The 17,043-nt window shown below is 38.1% G+C and overlaps 2 protein-coding genes across 2 annotated transcripts in view; both read right to left on the minus strand.

The window, feature by feature from the left end:
• Positions 1-1,787: 1,787 nt before the first annotated feature.
• On the minus strand, positions 1,788-4,966 carry LOC115455570 (40S ribosomal protein S3-like). The gene is made up of 4 exons (XM_030184205.2): positions 4,731-4,966; positions 4,138-4,441; positions 2,456-2,676; positions 1,788-1,992 (listed from the first exon to the last, which is right to left on the minus strand). The coding sequence occupies exons 1-4, from the start codon at positions 4,761-4,763 to the stop codon at positions 1,819-1,821; spliced, it is 732 nt and encodes a 243-aa protein (XP_030040065.1). The 5' UTR covers positions 4,764-4,966; the 3' UTR covers positions 1,788-1,818.
• A 3,688-nt stretch (positions 4,967-8,654) lies between these two features.
• Positions 8,655-17,043, minus strand: part of LOC115455575 (neurobeachin) — a 665,858-nt gene continuing 657,469 nt past the window's right edge. Inside the window, exons 45-54 of the mRNA XM_037447719.1 lie at positions 15,255-15,374; positions 14,761-14,980; positions 13,507-13,817; positions 12,226-12,352; positions 11,684-11,845; positions 11,272-11,401; positions 10,747-10,880; positions 10,286-10,482; positions 9,640-9,791; positions 8,655-9,563 (exon numbers count right to left, since the gene is read on the minus strand). Of these exons, the coding sequence (XP_037303616.1) occupies positions 9,473-9,563; positions 9,640-9,791; positions 10,286-10,482; positions 10,747-10,880; positions 11,272-11,401; positions 11,684-11,845; positions 12,226-12,352; positions 13,507-13,817; positions 14,761-14,980; positions 15,255-15,374 (1,644 nt within the window). The 3' untranslated portion in view covers positions 8,655-9,472. The remainder of the gene's footprint in view (positions 9,564-9,639; positions 9,792-10,285; positions 10,483-10,746; positions 10,881-11,271; positions 11,402-11,683; positions 11,846-12,225; positions 12,353-13,506; positions 13,818-14,760; positions 14,981-15,254; positions 15,375-17,043) is intronic.

Consider the following 17,043-nt stretch of genomic DNA (forward strand, 5'->3'; position numbering starts at 1 on the left):
TAATAACTTTGATATCTCATGTAAAACTAAAAGTGTAAACTGGAACTTTTTTACTCTCAATGATCTCTCACCAGAAACGTATACTGAACTTACGTCGACCACGTTCACATAATGAGCAGGTCTATTACTAACACTGATCAGTGGAACGATTATCTAGGTCACCAACGAGGAACTTTTTGTAGGACGGGCTTTAAGTTTATTTAACCTCCAGGTTGAATTAAAAAGTATTGTCATAGTGATTTACATCTTTTAATGCACGTAGAATTGCTAGGTCGCATTATGGGTAGTGCCGCAGTACAAAAATCGACAGAATCAATTAATAATAGCTATACCGTATGTATATTTCTTTAATTATTTCATTAACACACTCTTCCATTACCGGGTACCAATTACAACTGGTGTTAAGATTATGGAAGCACTGTACACTATTAACGACAAAGAATATCACAATCAAGTTAGAATGTGCGCCGTGGAACTGCTAAACTCCACTAAAAACTTGCAACATCTGATGAATTTAATAACATTGTTAGATCTTTACTGCTAAACTAAACGTACGTTGAAAATAAAGTTCAATAAAATGATTAAGAATCAATAGATTATAAACCGCACACTGATGTACACAATGTGTTGTTTAATGAATGTCAATATAGGTGGGACGTATCTTCGAAAGAGAGGCATTTATTACTTTTTGTGTCTTCGCGAACGCCTAACTAAAACTTTGTTAGAAGATCATTGTACATCGCAATTCTTTATGAGCTATGGTAGTTTTAGGATTAAACTGTTCTCATTTAGGCTGGTCGATTCTCCTGCGTGCCCATGCTCCACATCTGATTTTATGAATATGAACAGTGTAGGTACTCATTGTATACTTTGGGAGTGGTATTGGCATGAGCAGCGCAACATCATGTTAAATAGTATGCAAGTTACATCCGCGGTTGTATGCTACATAGACCTTGTAGAGACTAGACCGAACTTTCGTGATTTCCGGTGTTTATGCCATGTCTTTTATTGGAATCAAATCTAAGAGCTCATGTGATAGAAACCTTTCATACATTTTTTCTCCGTGATGGTTTATAACTGGCTGTTCTAGTTGTAAAAGTCCCTATACTTAAGGTTAAAATGCCTCTTCTCATAATTATTTTGTCTCCCGTTTGCTATGGAGGGAAGTGGACAAATAATATTTCTAACACTCCTCTATCTGTCCATTTGATTAATTTGAGACAAATTAGTTTTCCCTGAGACTCGCCGAGCTGTACCTCTCGATGTTAAAATGCGTGCCACTGTTGATCATAGCTACCAGGAGTTGCAGGGGTGGGTTTGAGTGGGATAGGTAGTCTACCAAAATGTTTCTTATATTGTCCATCTAATAGTGTTGATTGCAAATTTATGTGTATTAGAGATTCACAAGATATTTTTTTGTTGTTGCTTTTATTGTATAAAATTAATGAAATAATATCTACATCATATAAAATTTAAACAAGCAAAATAAAGTGAAACTACTATTATAGAAATGTGTGTAAAAACCTATATTATACTTACTATAAATTTGAAAGATAGCTTTGAAAAATATGTTTAGTCCACATTTTGACGTAAACTTTTCAGTTTTGCTTTGACCGAAAGTATTGATTGCAAATACTAATTAACAATAATTATACTAATGTTCCCAAATCTGCTGCTATATGCCATCATTGCCAAGAATAAAATATTCAGTTTACCTAGAATAGGAAATGGACCTGTCACTGTCCTTGTGTATAGGTTCTCAACAATATAAGAAATAAAAAGCGATATTTTTCAATATTTTTATATTAGTCTTAAGAACTAGGCGACGGCGGCGACGGGCTGCGGCAGCGGCGCGGGCGCAAGCGAGCGGATGTCGCTCGTGGGCTCCAGGGGAGCGGGCTCGTCCTTGGGCTCCGTCACCAGGATGTGGTCCGGCTGCGGCTTCTTGGGGCCGTTCTTGCCCTGTTGGTCCCACGGGAGCATGATTTTGACCTGTGGAACAGAGTACAGATTTAATACCTTATATTATGTATAAACATAATGTTATAAGAGCAAGTAAATGATCCAAGGCCTATTATATTATTTGTTGCCAAAGTTTAGGTGACAGTATTAATTTTACTGCATGATCTATTAAAGAATTTGTTTGACTTGCACCGTACAAAAGCCTATATGTGACAGACCTTCCAATAAACAAGTCAATTTACTATACCACTTACAATTAGACCACAAGCTATGGTAACTTGCAATCCCTGAAAAGTGGATAAATTTGAAGCTCCTCTAAAATCAATAGACAATAGATCCTTATATAATTAAATCACAATTGCCACAATAAGTTTTTATTGAAAGTAATTATATTGAAGTACCAATGTCTGACTAGCAGAATGAAATGATACATTCTGGCACCGCTATAAAAAAAAGCAAATTTAATAAAATTAAAATATTAAAAAAAAATTACCTTAATTCCCAGCACTCCTTGCCTGAGAAGTACGTGCCTGGTTGCAGTGTTTACATAGTCATTGCATGGGTCACCGGAGTGGATCATGAGTCCATCTACGAACTTCATGGACTTGGCTCTCTGACCACGCAGCTTGCCGGAAACCACTACCTCGCAACCGCGGGCTCCAGACTCCATGATGAAACGCAGCACACCGTAACACGCACGACGGACGGCCAGACCTGAGGACAATAAAGTTGGCATTCATATTTTGTTATAATTTATTGCTGTGGCTTAAATTTTTTATTTATAGGTGCATTTTGAGATTCCCAGTTATACCATGATTTTCAATAAATGATCCCAATCGCTTTTTCGATCTATTGCAAAAATTGACCAATCAAAACACAGTTTTCTTTTATTCTTTCAAATGAGTTATTTTGATTGATACATTTTCAAAATGGGTTGAGATTGTTTATTAAAAACGGCCGATAGTGTCAATAAAAAAGTACTGCAGTTAAAAAATAATAAAAATTATTTTAAATATTTCAATATTGAAACAAACTGTTTCTACTCAATGTCATAGACTCCACATAATGACTAGACAAAATCCATTTAATATTTGAAACTGTCTATAGTAGTGACTGTACAGAGAAACACAAATTTGTTTTAATTATTCTCATAAATCAAAGCATTGACAACTTGTGCCTGTAGCTTTTGGATAGCTGAAATCTCTTTGGTTAGGTGCATAATATTTAAGACTAGCTTTTATTCGTGTCTACACTGCTAACTGTAAAATAGTTAATTTTGAAAAAAGAAGTCCTATATCACTAAATCCACATAAAAACCTGTATCCATTCCACAGTTTACACTTTTTCTTTTAATGTGTTGGATATTATTATCATATTTTAAAATCCTAGGTGGCACAGAACTGTAATTTATGCAATACAAGTTAAAGCAGTGAAATAGAATGAAGTGAAGTAATGTAACCTGGTTAACAGTGTGGAAGCGTCACAGGATGCATGCACTTGTTGTTAGTATAGGTTATTGTTGTACCCACAGTGAAAAACACCAGCAATAAAGACAATGCAGTGTCAGGTATGTGGGAACATTGTTCAAACTATTTTTGTTACAACTTTAAATGACATGAAATTATTTTATGATAACTCTTGGCATTCATGTATTCCTGCTCCATTAGTATGATTGTGTTACATTGCAAATGTCAGAAACAAGTCCTTTAGCAAGTTAATAAAAGGCAGATTCCATTAAACAATTATAATTAATTTATTTAAAAAATGATCTCATCAAAATGTGTAATTTGTAATCAATCAAACTATATTTATAATGTTATTGCTAAATTTATGCAATCAATTCAATGGTTAGTATAGTTTAAATGTCCATGTGGTAGACTATGGAAAAAAACTTAATGCAAAAGTTGCAATTTATATGCTTTTTATGTTTATTACTACTATAATCCATGATTTGTGTGAAAATAAATGTAGATTGTAAATTAAGCCCCAATAACAAATTCTTGAATCATGGCTTCATACTTAGGAATTGTTTTCAATGAAAATTCTAAACATAATGTTAATACAGGCTACAAACATGCAACAATTAGTGCTATTGCAAGCTTTAAATTTCACTTGTGTTTGAAGGTTTTATGAAGGCGAAACATGAGCCAGAATATGGTAATTTAGATAACTGACCTCCAATGAGTTTGTATCTCAAAGATTCGGCCTGAGCGATGGCGCAGAGACCACGGGTGGCAACTTTCTCAGCGTACAGCTCCACGGACTGTTCCGGGATGTTGAACCGCTTCTGCACGACCGAAGTCAACTCGCGGATGCGGCGGCCCTTCTCTCCGAGCACGCTCTGTGTCCTGGTGGCCATGATGATGATCTCCGACCGGGTAGGGGTGACACGCACCTCCACGCCGGAGTAGCCATCCTCAGCCAACTCCCGAGTGAGGAACTCATTGAGTTCCGCCTTGAAAACTCCGTCACCGACGAACTGAAATTACACCAAGAGGTTATGTTATTGTCACGCAGTTTCCTCACCAGAAAATCATATTCACGTGCCCGGGTGTTATTATGCCACTTTGTACTGTCAGGGATATTATATTTTGGATGAATATTAGCTCCATAACAACTATGTACAGCTCACAACGTCCAAAACATCCACTAACATCAGAAGTTCCACATAACAAATTGAACCACTTTTTATGTTTCTGCACTCATAAGGAGATGAAAAATCGAATTCAAAATGTATTTTGTTTAATATAACACACGATAAAACGTACTTTTCGCTTTTTGGAAATATTGTTCACCGCCATGATTGCAAAGGGAACGGAGAAAAGACCGGAACCAGCCAAATGTCAATGTCAAAACGATTTTCGTTCGGAAATTGGTGTCAAAATATTAACTTAACGCGGATGACATTCTGTTTAATATGATGGACAATATTATATTCTGTAGATTTACCGGTTTTTGTAAAATCGTTGTAAATATTACATATAAAGGATTGAATGAATAAAATTTTATTATAAATGCATAGATGAGACAAAAGTAAAGAAAAACATATTTTGTAGGTATTTTTTTTAACTCCAAGATGTTTTTTTGTAATTTCATTGCCTCCGTGGCCTAGTTGTATTGCATGCGCAGTACAATACTCGGAGATCCCTGGTTTAAATCCGTTTAATTGCTCAGGCAAAGTAATATTCAGTTTTTCTATACTATCAGTCCTGAGCCTGGACTTTGTGCCCGATATGACGATATTAACTCGTAATTTATCGCGTTGCACTTTGGCTGACGCCGATGGGTTTACAGGCGTAATATATGTATATTGTGTAGTCATTTCATTACTTACATAGACTGTTCATAAAGCACTAGTAATTAGGTACCCTCATAATTAAAATATAAAAGCAATATTACACATTTATTTCGTTGAATCTATTTTGTCGTAGTTAAAGAATGTTAAGTATTTTTTGAAAACCTATCCTAAGCAAATAGGTGGTAACATCTACTCATATGAATTGAAAACAATAAGTTTATTCAATGCAATTTATTTATTACTCAAGACTTTTTCATTACATACAAACGCACCATATACTTAGCATAACAATAACTTATTCACGGACATTATCGGCCCTTGTGTAAAATACAAGAAAGTGGTTACACATATTGCAAAATATATCTACGACTTACATAGCAAATTAAATCTAATGACGACATATAAGGTTTCATACAAGATTTATAAGACTGTGGGTTTAAAAAGCACGTGCATTTATTAAGAAAAACGTTTGAAAAACTTTACATCGCCTTATGTGGAATAATAACAACACTAACAAACTCAGTGCGCGAAGTCGAATCAATCACGTTAAAATTATGACAAAAATCGATTTATTATCTATAATCATTCGAAACAAGTAACAGATCGAATTTACAAATAACTCGAAACACTTCATTTTTAACTTGAAACATGCGAAATATTTATACCTATAACATAAATGTAAATGTTTTATTACAGAAAATTTAATTATTAATAAAATTAATTACTATTTACTTATAAACAAATATTTCATTTTTATATCAGCTTATGATGAAATTTTTACTTTTCTGTGTATCAGAGTATTTTCTCTAAACTTGCAATTATGGTAACATTCTTTTAGTAAAATTTAAAGACAAATCTGAGGAGAATCAGGTAGAGAGAAGATGGTAAACATCGAATGTTTTTATTTTACTATTGAAGCTGGCTTATCGGTATTTCGATAAGAAATATACCTTTAAACTTGTGTTATTTTGGAAACTAAAGCGATATTGGTCTGACAAACTTCTAATCGCTACTGGTTCTACATTTCTACCGATCTATGCTATGTTAATAACTATATGCTCAACAACATTTGTTATAAGGTATATTGTTTAGGCGATTTTTCAAGTAAGCGCGATTTTGTATTGGGCAAAGGCGGTATCAATAAATAGTCAGCACCGTTTGCTGTGTATCTTTGAATTTTTTTTCAAAGCAAAACAACTATTCTTAACACGTAACACGTCTTTCATAGAATAGTGAATTTCACCTGAGGATATTTTAGCAGTTCAAAATGGTAGAATTTAGTAGTTTTATCCATAAGGTTGCTAACGTCATAATATGAACAGTTCAAAATTGTAGATTAAAATGTCACTTACAGTTTTTGCCTACTTAATGATTGGACAGAAATATAGGGGTATATTTCAAAGTAGGCAATATTTGAGTCTGCATCGAATTATTTGTGACAAATTGTGACGAAGTACTGAAATCTAATTCAGACTAAGAATGTTGTGTTTTTTTATAACCATGAACTGTGAAATTTAAAAACACGTTTCTTAACCGGTGCAACGATGCTGACAGGTTGCTTTTATATTTGCGTGAAAAGCAAGGCTGTGATTTGGAGGCAATCAACGAGTCACACTAAAATATATCCTTAATACAACTCTTACAATTGAATTTAGCTTAACATTAAATGGACAGTGATTGTTCTTTACAAGGTGTACCTTAAAGCTATTAAATAAAAACGTTATTTTTTTAATTTTCTATACCAACATCCACGACCTATAACTATAAATTCTTAATAATTAATGGACAGATTTGCGTGTAGCATGTGTTGATCGAAATGTGTGGCGATGCAAGGGTGTTACAGACGTGTACGTAGTAGAGTGTACTTAGTGTTTTTACCCAAGCGTGTACTGTGAGAGGGACAAAATAACCTTCATTTATACAAGAATTTATGTTAAAGATCTGATTATAATTTGTACAGTTTGAAGATTACAATAAATTTAAGTAAAATAGTTTTTGAAAAACAACCTTTGTCAAAAAGCGTGTATTACTTATCGATAATTGGCTAAGAGTGGCTACACAGTAGATGCAAAAGAATCGATTAAATGTAAAGCATCTATCTCTACTTTAAATAGAAGGTTCTAACTTACAACCGTTGGGTCTACGATAGACACTACAGTGGGACGTGAGAATAAGGGTTCCAAGATTCATTTGTACAATTTATCTATTAGAAATAACTACGTGGAAAAATTCGTACTATAGAATTACCTAGAAAACAAACCTAATCTAAAGCTACGCCGATCGCAGGACAGTGCACCGTGTGTCTGCGTTGCGAACGACAAACAATTGCGTACAAGCCTAAATATGAATGATTTATATGTACTGTTGTATATGTATATGTTTTGGCACAGAGATAGGAAAAGTTGAGAAGAGTATGTCTAGGTGCGTTTTAAGCCTAAATCACAGAACGGAAGTAGCAGTGCGGGTGTAGTGATGCAAAAATATAGTATATAACATGTTAATTACGCGTAAAAAACTATTTCTTTGTACGCGACGTCCGTATCATAAACGTTTCTCAGCGCTCCATTAACTCTAGGGCTACACCACTAATGCTTATTGACATACGATTTTAATAGCGAAAATGACTACATTATTGGCACTTTCGCGCTTTATCATTATATTTGCTACTTAATTACACATTTTTAATGCTTTGTTGATAATTCGAAACCAATTTAGCATTTTTAGTCGTTACACATAGCATAAAAATTCATTATTAAAAAAAAAATGCTTCTGGGGTCCATTTATAAAACAAAAGGTAAAATAAACAAAACATAAATTCGATATAACCATTTAATAAAAACCAAAAAATTATTACAACAACTTCAATTCATATTTATTAATAAAAATTAAGTACTTGTTTACCCATCACCATAAAAGAAAAATAATAAGAAAATAGGAATGTATCAAACTAACACCAAATAAAACTGAATAGAATGGAATGGATTATAGCGGGTTAAAATAATATATTGCTCTTGATCAAAGCAATAGTCAATTGTTTAAAAATATGTTCATAAATCTCAAAATAATACATTTTATAATATACTGGACGTCCAATAAGAGATCTTAAATTAAGAATACTTTTAAGGAAAATTAAGAGCTGTCAATATATTATCCCTATGGCACTACCATAAATAAAATCCATTTTAAAATATTAATTAACTGATTACAAATAATATATCTTATTAAATAAAATTTAAGTCTCTCGCCTTATCGATTTCATTTTTAAATAATAAACCACCGATGGAAACCGTATTAAAGCTTCACACATTTCTGAACAAGCTTGCAAAAAACTAATTTATTTTTGTGTCCAACATAAAAAATTCAATATGGTAGAAATTTGATTCAAGTTGGTAGATTTTGTTTTTTAGTAATACTCAGTTTTTTGAGTTGTCGTCCTGAAAATCAATATAAACAATGCAACGTTAATAATTTAAACATGACAATGTTGATCTAAAATATAATTTTAACAGTCAAATGATTTAAATATCTATTCATAAATACATTGGAATGTCAATAGCTTACAATTATGTAGACATTTTTTTTTGTTAGAATTATCAAATAAGCATTAACGTGACATTTGTTTACAACCTCCAACGTTTTCGATACAATTAGCGAGAGTGGCAATTTTTTATCTTAGTTCCATTGATTATTTGGTATTTATATTGCAAACTAGATAAAAATATACCACATCGCATGTGGTTAATGCACCGTTCCTTATGTTTTATGATTTACAGCTTATTATTTGAAACAGGCACAGACGAAGCGCCTCATTAAATTCTATCTTTGGATCTATTTCATTATTTCTTATAGAATATATATTTTTTTATGTCGCGATATTATTTAATTAAGTAAATAAGCCATTTAATCGAGTTCAAGCTACGAAGGATTTAATATTACGACCATCGCAAGAATACGGTAAACTTACTTGCTAATCTTTATGTAACTTTCAAATTGTTATGTTGACATAATTTATTAAGAGATGGCGCTGTATTAAATTTATACTATTCATAAAATCGTAAAGAACGGTGAAAGCGATTCATTTACAACAAAACTTTCTTGCCATTTAAACTAATCTATATATTAATAACCGCGACGGCGACGCGCGTCGATACGTTACTATAAACGAGCGTTAATTGAATAATTGTTTAATTAGAAACTAGTGTAACGCAAGCCTCAGTACCGCTGTTGGTACTCGTGGTGCCATCTGTTGAAATCTATGTGGAACACCACCAGCGAGCCGTTCTCCAGACCCGCCAACAGGAACCTGTGAATTGTCGTGTGATTAGTATTTGTAATTGTAATAATGTTTAATGTTTGAGACGCATCGGACGGGTACTGACTTCTGGTCGTGCGAGAGCGCGAGGCTGCAGACGGGCGCGCCGGCGGGCGGGAAGGCGTACAGCGGCGCGAGGGTGAAGGCGCGCCACACCTCCACCACGCCCGCGTCGCCGCCGCACACCAGGTACTCGCCGCAGCGCGACAGCGCCAGGCACTGCACACCACACCGCCGCGTTACAAACATACACTCGAATCCAAATCAGTAACAATCAATCAATTGTAACATTGGCGTAACAAAATGTTCTAAAATTCACAACAGCTTTATTCAATCGTGGGCTACCCACAGTTGAATGTCTATATTATATATAATCTACACAATCACAAATACAATCTTAAGTATACTTTATAATGATTGTGTTCTGTGTTATGCCTTCTGGAAATAACAAAAAAAAAAGTTGTGTATTCCGTTTCGGAATCAGTCTATATGTATATGATTTTGGACAGGCCGGCAAAGTTGTGTTGATTGGCGAGAAATAATCATTTGCTGTCAATGGATATACTATCTGGATGTCACTATTTTACTATCAGTAGTATAGTGAATAATGAAATGGCTTTATTGTACCACTATATTGATGAATGTACTAACAGTATAGAGTTCTAAGGATTTACTTGTCTGTATAAATATAACATGTTAAACATAGTATTTGCCTGGAAGTTATCGTTGTGCGTCTCGTGTCGGAGCCGGCGTCCGTTAAGCGTGAAGGCGGCGAGGTGTCCGCGGGCGTACGCCACCACGAGCACTCCCTCCCGCGAGAGTGCCAGCTGTTGTGGCGCCAGCACGCCCTCCGCCGCCGGGAGGGCCCGGAGCAACTCGCCGAATGTCGTGTGGATCAGCACCGGACCGTCTGCGGGAAAGCACGGGTTTATGAACATCAAATTAATCCAACATTTTCAATCAGTATAACTAGTAAAATCCTCATTTTTGGAATTATTGCTTTTTACAAAATAATAAAATTCCACCGATTCGTCGTTAGTACTCATTATATAGGACGTAGGTTAAATGATACCCCCTAACAATCCTAAATTGAGGAACATTATATCAAAATCTGGATATAACAACTAACTAGTCATCGTCAAAAATAATGTATAATCCAAAGATCGGTACTCACTGACGGAGGAGGAGATGACGAGGCCGAGTTCTGCGGAGACGAGCACGCCGTTGATGGGCGCGTCGTGTCCGGTGAGCGACACGCGCGGCGCGGGGGTCTCGCCCTCGCCCACGATGCCGCCGTGACGGGCTGACCTGCACACAGCGGGCGATGAAATATCAACTTAATCTTCTTAAACTTACGAAACAATTTTCTTAAATAGCGGTACAAATCTATGTAAAGCGAATAGGTGTAGTAAGGGAGATTTCTAAGAGGGGGGGGGGGGGGGGGGTTACTGATCAAAGAAAAAAGGCCTCTTTGATTCAATGAAATATCCGCACCACACAAGTCTTCTAGCTACACCTATGACGGTATATAATATTTATCACACCAGAAATATTTTTTGTATTTTTTTTTATTCCGATATCAGAATATGGTCATCATCTCCATGACTAGGAGTTATAAAGTGGACACTACATATTTGTTTTTATGTTATATTATTCTTAATAGCTTAGTATCTAGTAAAATATTTAAAAAATAGCCCACCAGTGCCACAGCAGTACAGTGCAGTCCTCTGAGCCGGACGCGATGTAGCAGTCGGAGGTAATGTTGCATTCGGACCGACACACGCACGTCACCACGCCGTAGTGCCCGAATATTATTTGTACTATTTTAGCTGCAATACAAATATTTATTGTAGAAAAAAGAAATAATATATTACAGAATATAAAAAGTTATGCAAAATTCAGTTAGCGCCATCTGTAACTTAACAGTTTCACTTACATACTTCATGTGCGTATATAGATGGTGTTAGTGTGCCATGATTTTGTTTTTATATTTAGCGTGTTAATTTTTTATAATCTTTTAATAAGTTTTGTTTGTTGTCGAGTTTGACATAATCTAAAGGTTGAAATATTCTATTAATATTTTCAACTTGGAGACTGTATGCCGTACTGACCAGTTTCAGTGGAGAAGACCCGGAAGCTGTTGTCCCAGAAGCCCGCGGCGATGAGGAACCGCGAGTCGACGGTGGTGACGAAGCAGTTGCTGCGCGCCTTCACGCGCTGGCTGAAGTTGTCGCCCAACTGTCGGCGCGCCAGCGCCTGCGCACCGCCCGCCGCTGGAACATTCAGTTGCTTATTGAGTAAGGTTCTTTACAACAGAGCGATGTGATAATTGATAATCGATTGATTTGAGCAGTAGCTTGCGAGGGAAACTCGTGTCACTATTTGTAGAGCATTTTACAAAGTCACCATTATATTTTTTGCTACGGGGGTTGTGTCACTTATGAATAAAAAAAAAAATAGTATATTTTTTACCTGCAGTCATTTGCAATTTGAATAGTGATATAGATACTTATAAATTTACTGATAATTACAGTGTATGGTTGGTTCGCTTTACTCTAAGTGGTATCTGGTGTACCATGTCTTGGCTTCATCGTTTGTTGTTAGCAGCTATGATAGCCTCTCATAAAGTTATCCAAGTAGTGTGTGTACTCACCCCAGACGGGGTCCATGATGATGGGGTGCGGGTGGTGCGCGTGGTGCGGCGGGTCGGGGGGCCGCGCCGCGTGTGCGCACGCGCCGCCCGCCCAGCGGTGCGCCGCGAACGCACGCGCGCCCGACACCTAGTGCACAGATCATTACTTTTTATATTTTTTTTTATTGTTCGCGAAGGCAGATAAGCTAAGTGCTGACGGTGTTCTTGATAGTAAATATTGTGAGTATACGGAAATAACCGATCTATCTAAAATATCGTTATTTTCGTCTGTGTCTGTATATTTTTTTAACTTATTCTTCCTATATCGACTGAAACTGATTTTAATTAGATTTGGAAAGATGTTTCAGTCAAGTATAATATATCTGTGTATAATCGCGTGTCGCACCGTGACGGCGGCGGGGTGCGCGAGCTGCGGGTAGGTGTTGGCGGAGACGTGCACGACGGGCGCGTTGGACGGCAGCTTGATAGTAATGAACGATGACAAGTGTACCAGGGATCCTGTACTATACGCACCGTGACGGCGGCGGGGTGCGCGAGCTGCGGGTAGGTGTTGGCGGAGACGTGCACGACGGGCGCGTTGGACGGCAGCTTGATAGTAATGAACGATGACAAGTGTACCAGGGATCCTGTACTATACGCACCGTGACGGCGGCGGGGTGCGCGAGCTGCGGGTAGGTGTTGGCGGAGACGTGCACGACGGGCGCGTTGGACGGCAGCTTGATAGTAATGAACGATGACAAGTGTACCAGGGATCCTGTACTATACGCACCGTGACGGCGGCGGGGTGCGCGAGCTGCGGGTAGGTGTTGGCGGAGACGTGCACGACGGGCGCGTTGGACGGCAGCTTGATAGTAATGAACGATGACAAGTGTACCAGGGATCCTGTACTATACGCACCGTGACGGCGGCGGGGTGCGCGAGCTGCGGGTAGGTGTTGGCGGAGACGTGCACGACGGGCGCGTTGGACGGCAGCTTGATAGTAATGAACGATGACAAGTGTACCAGGGATCCTGTACTATACGCACCGTGACGGCGGCGGGGTGCGCGAGCTGCGGGTAGGTGTTGGCGGAGACGTGCACGACGGGCGCGTTGGACGGCAGCTTGATAGTAATGAACGATGACAAGTGTACCAGGGATCCTGTACTATACGCACCGTGACGGCGGCGGGGTGCGCGAGCTGCGGGTAGGTGTTGGCGGAGACGTGCACGACGGGCGCGTTGGACGGCAGCTTGATAGTAATGAACGATGACAAGTGTACCAGGGATCCTGTACTATACGCACCGTGACGGCGGCGGGGTGCGCGAGCTGCGGGTAGGTGTTGGCGGAGACGTGCACGACGGGCGCGTTGGACGGCAGCTTGAGGCGCACGCACACGTCGTCGGGCGCGGCCGCGAACATGAGCGGCGCCAGGTGCAGCGGCGAGGCGCGCGGCGCGTGCGGCTCGGCCAGCAGCTGCGCCGGCGTCTGTCCGAACGAGCGGATCTGGTCCTCGGCCGCGGCGCGCGTCACGCCCTCCGCGATCTGCTCCAGCCGCACGCCGCCCTCGTACGTCAGGTAGTAGAACACGTTCGTCGCGCGGACCGCCTCGGGACCTGCCGACAGTTGCTTAATACTATACTGACATATATATAATATTATAGGAAATAAACAAGAGTTGTGGTAGATGAGACATCTATACAACACGAAAAATTTAAGAGCGATATTATATTGTGTGATTATACGTTATGTGGATCAGTTCTCCAGACCTCAGTAAAATATTGAGGGTGTTAGAATAAAAAAATTTGTGAGGGTATTTGTGATATTCTTTTGCTACAAAAACACTGAGTATTTGACAGACCGAGACAGTCGGTCGTGGACACTCGTACTGATCGGTTGGTTGGTAAATTATTTGTGAAAATATTTCTATAGACAGTGATATTTCATTTTTTAATCAACTCGCTTCCGCCCCTAACAAAAACATAAAATGTAGCAGTGAAGCTTAAGCTGCTATTTTTACGTTAAAAATAGCAGTAAAATTATATAAATATTACTTTTACAAAAAAAAAACCCAATACAAAATATAAACACTATTAAATATTTTCGAGAAACCTGTTTTTCACTTGTTACGGTTTTTGCAAATTACTAATGTGTGACAATCAAAAGAATTATTATGACGTCATTTTATGCAAAGTTGAAAGTCAAAGTTTTGTTACCGTAACAGATGGACGTAACGGTCTACTGACATTTACTCTACCTATCGCGATGCGTTCTATCCACATATCGTAACCCTTCTTATTCAATTTTTTTTTATTGATATTTAAAACTCTGACGGTAAGTGATTCTTTGGTCTTTCTTGAGTCTCATATACTAGCCTAGTCCAGTGCTGCAAGAGGCCTTTTATGCAGACGGTGCAACTGTACCCATGCTTGACCCAAAAGTTAGTTCTGGTGTGGTCATTTCTGCACCCATCCAAGCTTTGTGACCTGTGCACAAAGCTGCCGTCGCTTTGATTACGGCACTGGCCCCTTCCAAAATGATTTGAAAGACCGTGATTACCTCTCTGCTTATATCCAAATATGAGATCGATCCACTGATGCAGCTGACAGCTGACGAACTCCGACTCCAGCGCCATGCGGTTGATCCTGATGAACTCCTCGGCGGATGAAGCCCAGGGCGGCAGGATCACGTCTCCCGAAGGCGACTCCGGGATGCCCAGCTTGTAACCGGAGCTGTTGATCAGCATCTCGGGCAGGAAGAATAACTCCGGGATCAGTTCCTGTTGGATTATGGATTTTTTGTAAATATTATTTTTATTGAATATAGACATGTTTTTTTTTTGTAGATATTTTATATTCTATATACATTAATGCCAAAGTTGAATATAAAATCGCATTGTTATGGATTTGTGGTCGGTTATTTTGATGTAGTATTTTTTTCTCGTATTCCATTTATCGACAGCCATTGCCTTGTGACTTGTTTCTCAAAGTAATACTTTATGTACAACGGCAATCGTTATGTGTGAATTTATAAGTTTTAGATGTATGTAGTACCTTAACGTCGGAGGTGTCCCGTTGGCAGTTCTTCCAGGAGAGCGCAATTGACGAGAACAGTCTGTTGGGGTGGTCGAATTTACCACCTTGCAGCGCCAGGAACATGGTTGTCATTGGTTCCTTTGAACAGGAAACGTAGGGTAAAGTCACATGCATTATTAGCGAGTAAAAGTAAGTTGGATACTTGAAAAGAGTTCTATTTATCGCGCATTATCAGGTAGGCATCGTGGACAATAGGTAATCCAAAATATGCCGCCACCGTGCGTCGAGAGAAAATGTACTAACAGAAACTAATTACAATTTAATATTTTTTGTTTTGGTATTTTACCACTGCTTAAAAGTGCTACCCGGCGGATGAATGTTGTCAAAAAAAGTTTCGCGATAACTCTTAGGGAAGTGGGATATATTCAATAAAAAGGGAATGAAAGGGAATGTATCTTTCAATATAATATTACATACAATTTATTAGAACGCGTATTGTACATGATCACTATAGGAATGTCGGGATAATCTAATAAACAATGCAACACTCAATATAGATATCTATTTAAACCTCATTAAGAGTTGTTTTGTGTTTCTCGGTGGCGCGACACATCTGTCGCGTCCCGTCGTCGCTCGCGTCGCGATTGTTTTGACGCGGTCGCACCCAACGCGTCGCGCGTCTTTTATGTATAGGGTAGCCACACGCTTCAATTATAATGGGAATTATAGGATATTTTGGAGTGCAGAGAATTTAAATGTAATGTTAGGCATATATTGTTAAAAATAAATGGAGGTATAATGCTGTCAATCCCGTAGTGTATTTTTTTATAATTATTGTGAAATATTAGGAAGTTATTTTTTTTAATAATATGAAATATGTTTAATAATTATATTAATGTATACAAAGTTAGCGGTATCCAGTATTGTATTTTAAATAAATTCAAGCAATGATCATTTGCAGCGGTCTAATTTTATATCAAGATGATATTTATTATGGATTTCTCCAGATAGACGTGGCGAAGGGTCCATTTAAGCCGATTCCTGCTAGTTTCCCTTCAAGTAGATTCTAATTATCATTAGAACGATTTGTCGACCGCATTTATAACCTCCTCCTAGCCGAATTTCGCCCACGGCGGCCTATCTCAACGGAGATCAGCCAGGTACGCAGGATATATGTACACAAGTGTGTGAAGATCGCATTTATGCATATTGTTAGATAGATATAAGTACCTATATGTTTCGGGTCCCTTACAGAAAATTTCACCTTTCGTCACTGCTTGATATAATCGGATACTTTTATTTTGTCCCGATAAGTACATGTAGCGTGGTTACACTAAATGTAAATGTTAATTTATAGTGACTAAGGAGAAGAAAGGGCCTTTGATGCCACCTTTATAGTGCATATATTAATGGAACGACGAGACGCAGTGCATAAATAGTTGTCACAACTGAATGAAGAAATGCTGCAGGTTTGACTTTTTTGATTCCTAGCTGAAAGAAGCTATACTGACTATGGCAAAGTTCAAATATGATGTCTACCAACGAAAGAATTTTGAGAGAGACGGACCTATGTGGAGTCTACTAACCCACACGAAGTGGTAGGTACACCTTCACTCAGTAGGAGACGTCTTTGACCAGCATTGGCACACTATAACTCATCCAGTTATTATTATAAAGAGAGTCATTGCGTTGACGGTCGCTAGAATTATGGTGGCCTGATTTGACGATGTGAGTCTATGACTATGGGGTCAAATCTCAGTACATTAACTTTAAATCATCGTATATGATCCATCAATGATTCACTATT

The sequence above is a fragment of the Manduca sexta genome, chromosome 7 (genome assembly GCF_014839805.1).
Source record: "Manduca sexta isolate Smith_Timp_Sample1 chromosome 7, JHU_Msex_v1.0, whole genome shotgun sequence".
Classification (NCBI taxonomy): domain Eukaryota; kingdom Metazoa; phylum Arthropoda; class Insecta; order Lepidoptera; family Sphingidae; genus Manduca; species Manduca sexta.

Coding starts and splice junctions, on each gene's coding strand:
- LOC115455570 (XM_030184205.2), bottom strand. CDS start 4,763: ATGGCGGTGAACAATATTTCCAAAAAGCGAAAA. Junction 4,442..4,730: donor ATATTTCCAAAAAGCGAAAA/GTACGTTTTATC, acceptor GTGTAATTTCAG/TTCGTCGGTGACGGAGTTTT. Junction 2,677..4,137: donor GAGATACAAACTCATTGGAG/GTCAGTTATCTA, acceptor TATTGTCCTCAG/GTCTGGCCGTCCGTCGTGCG.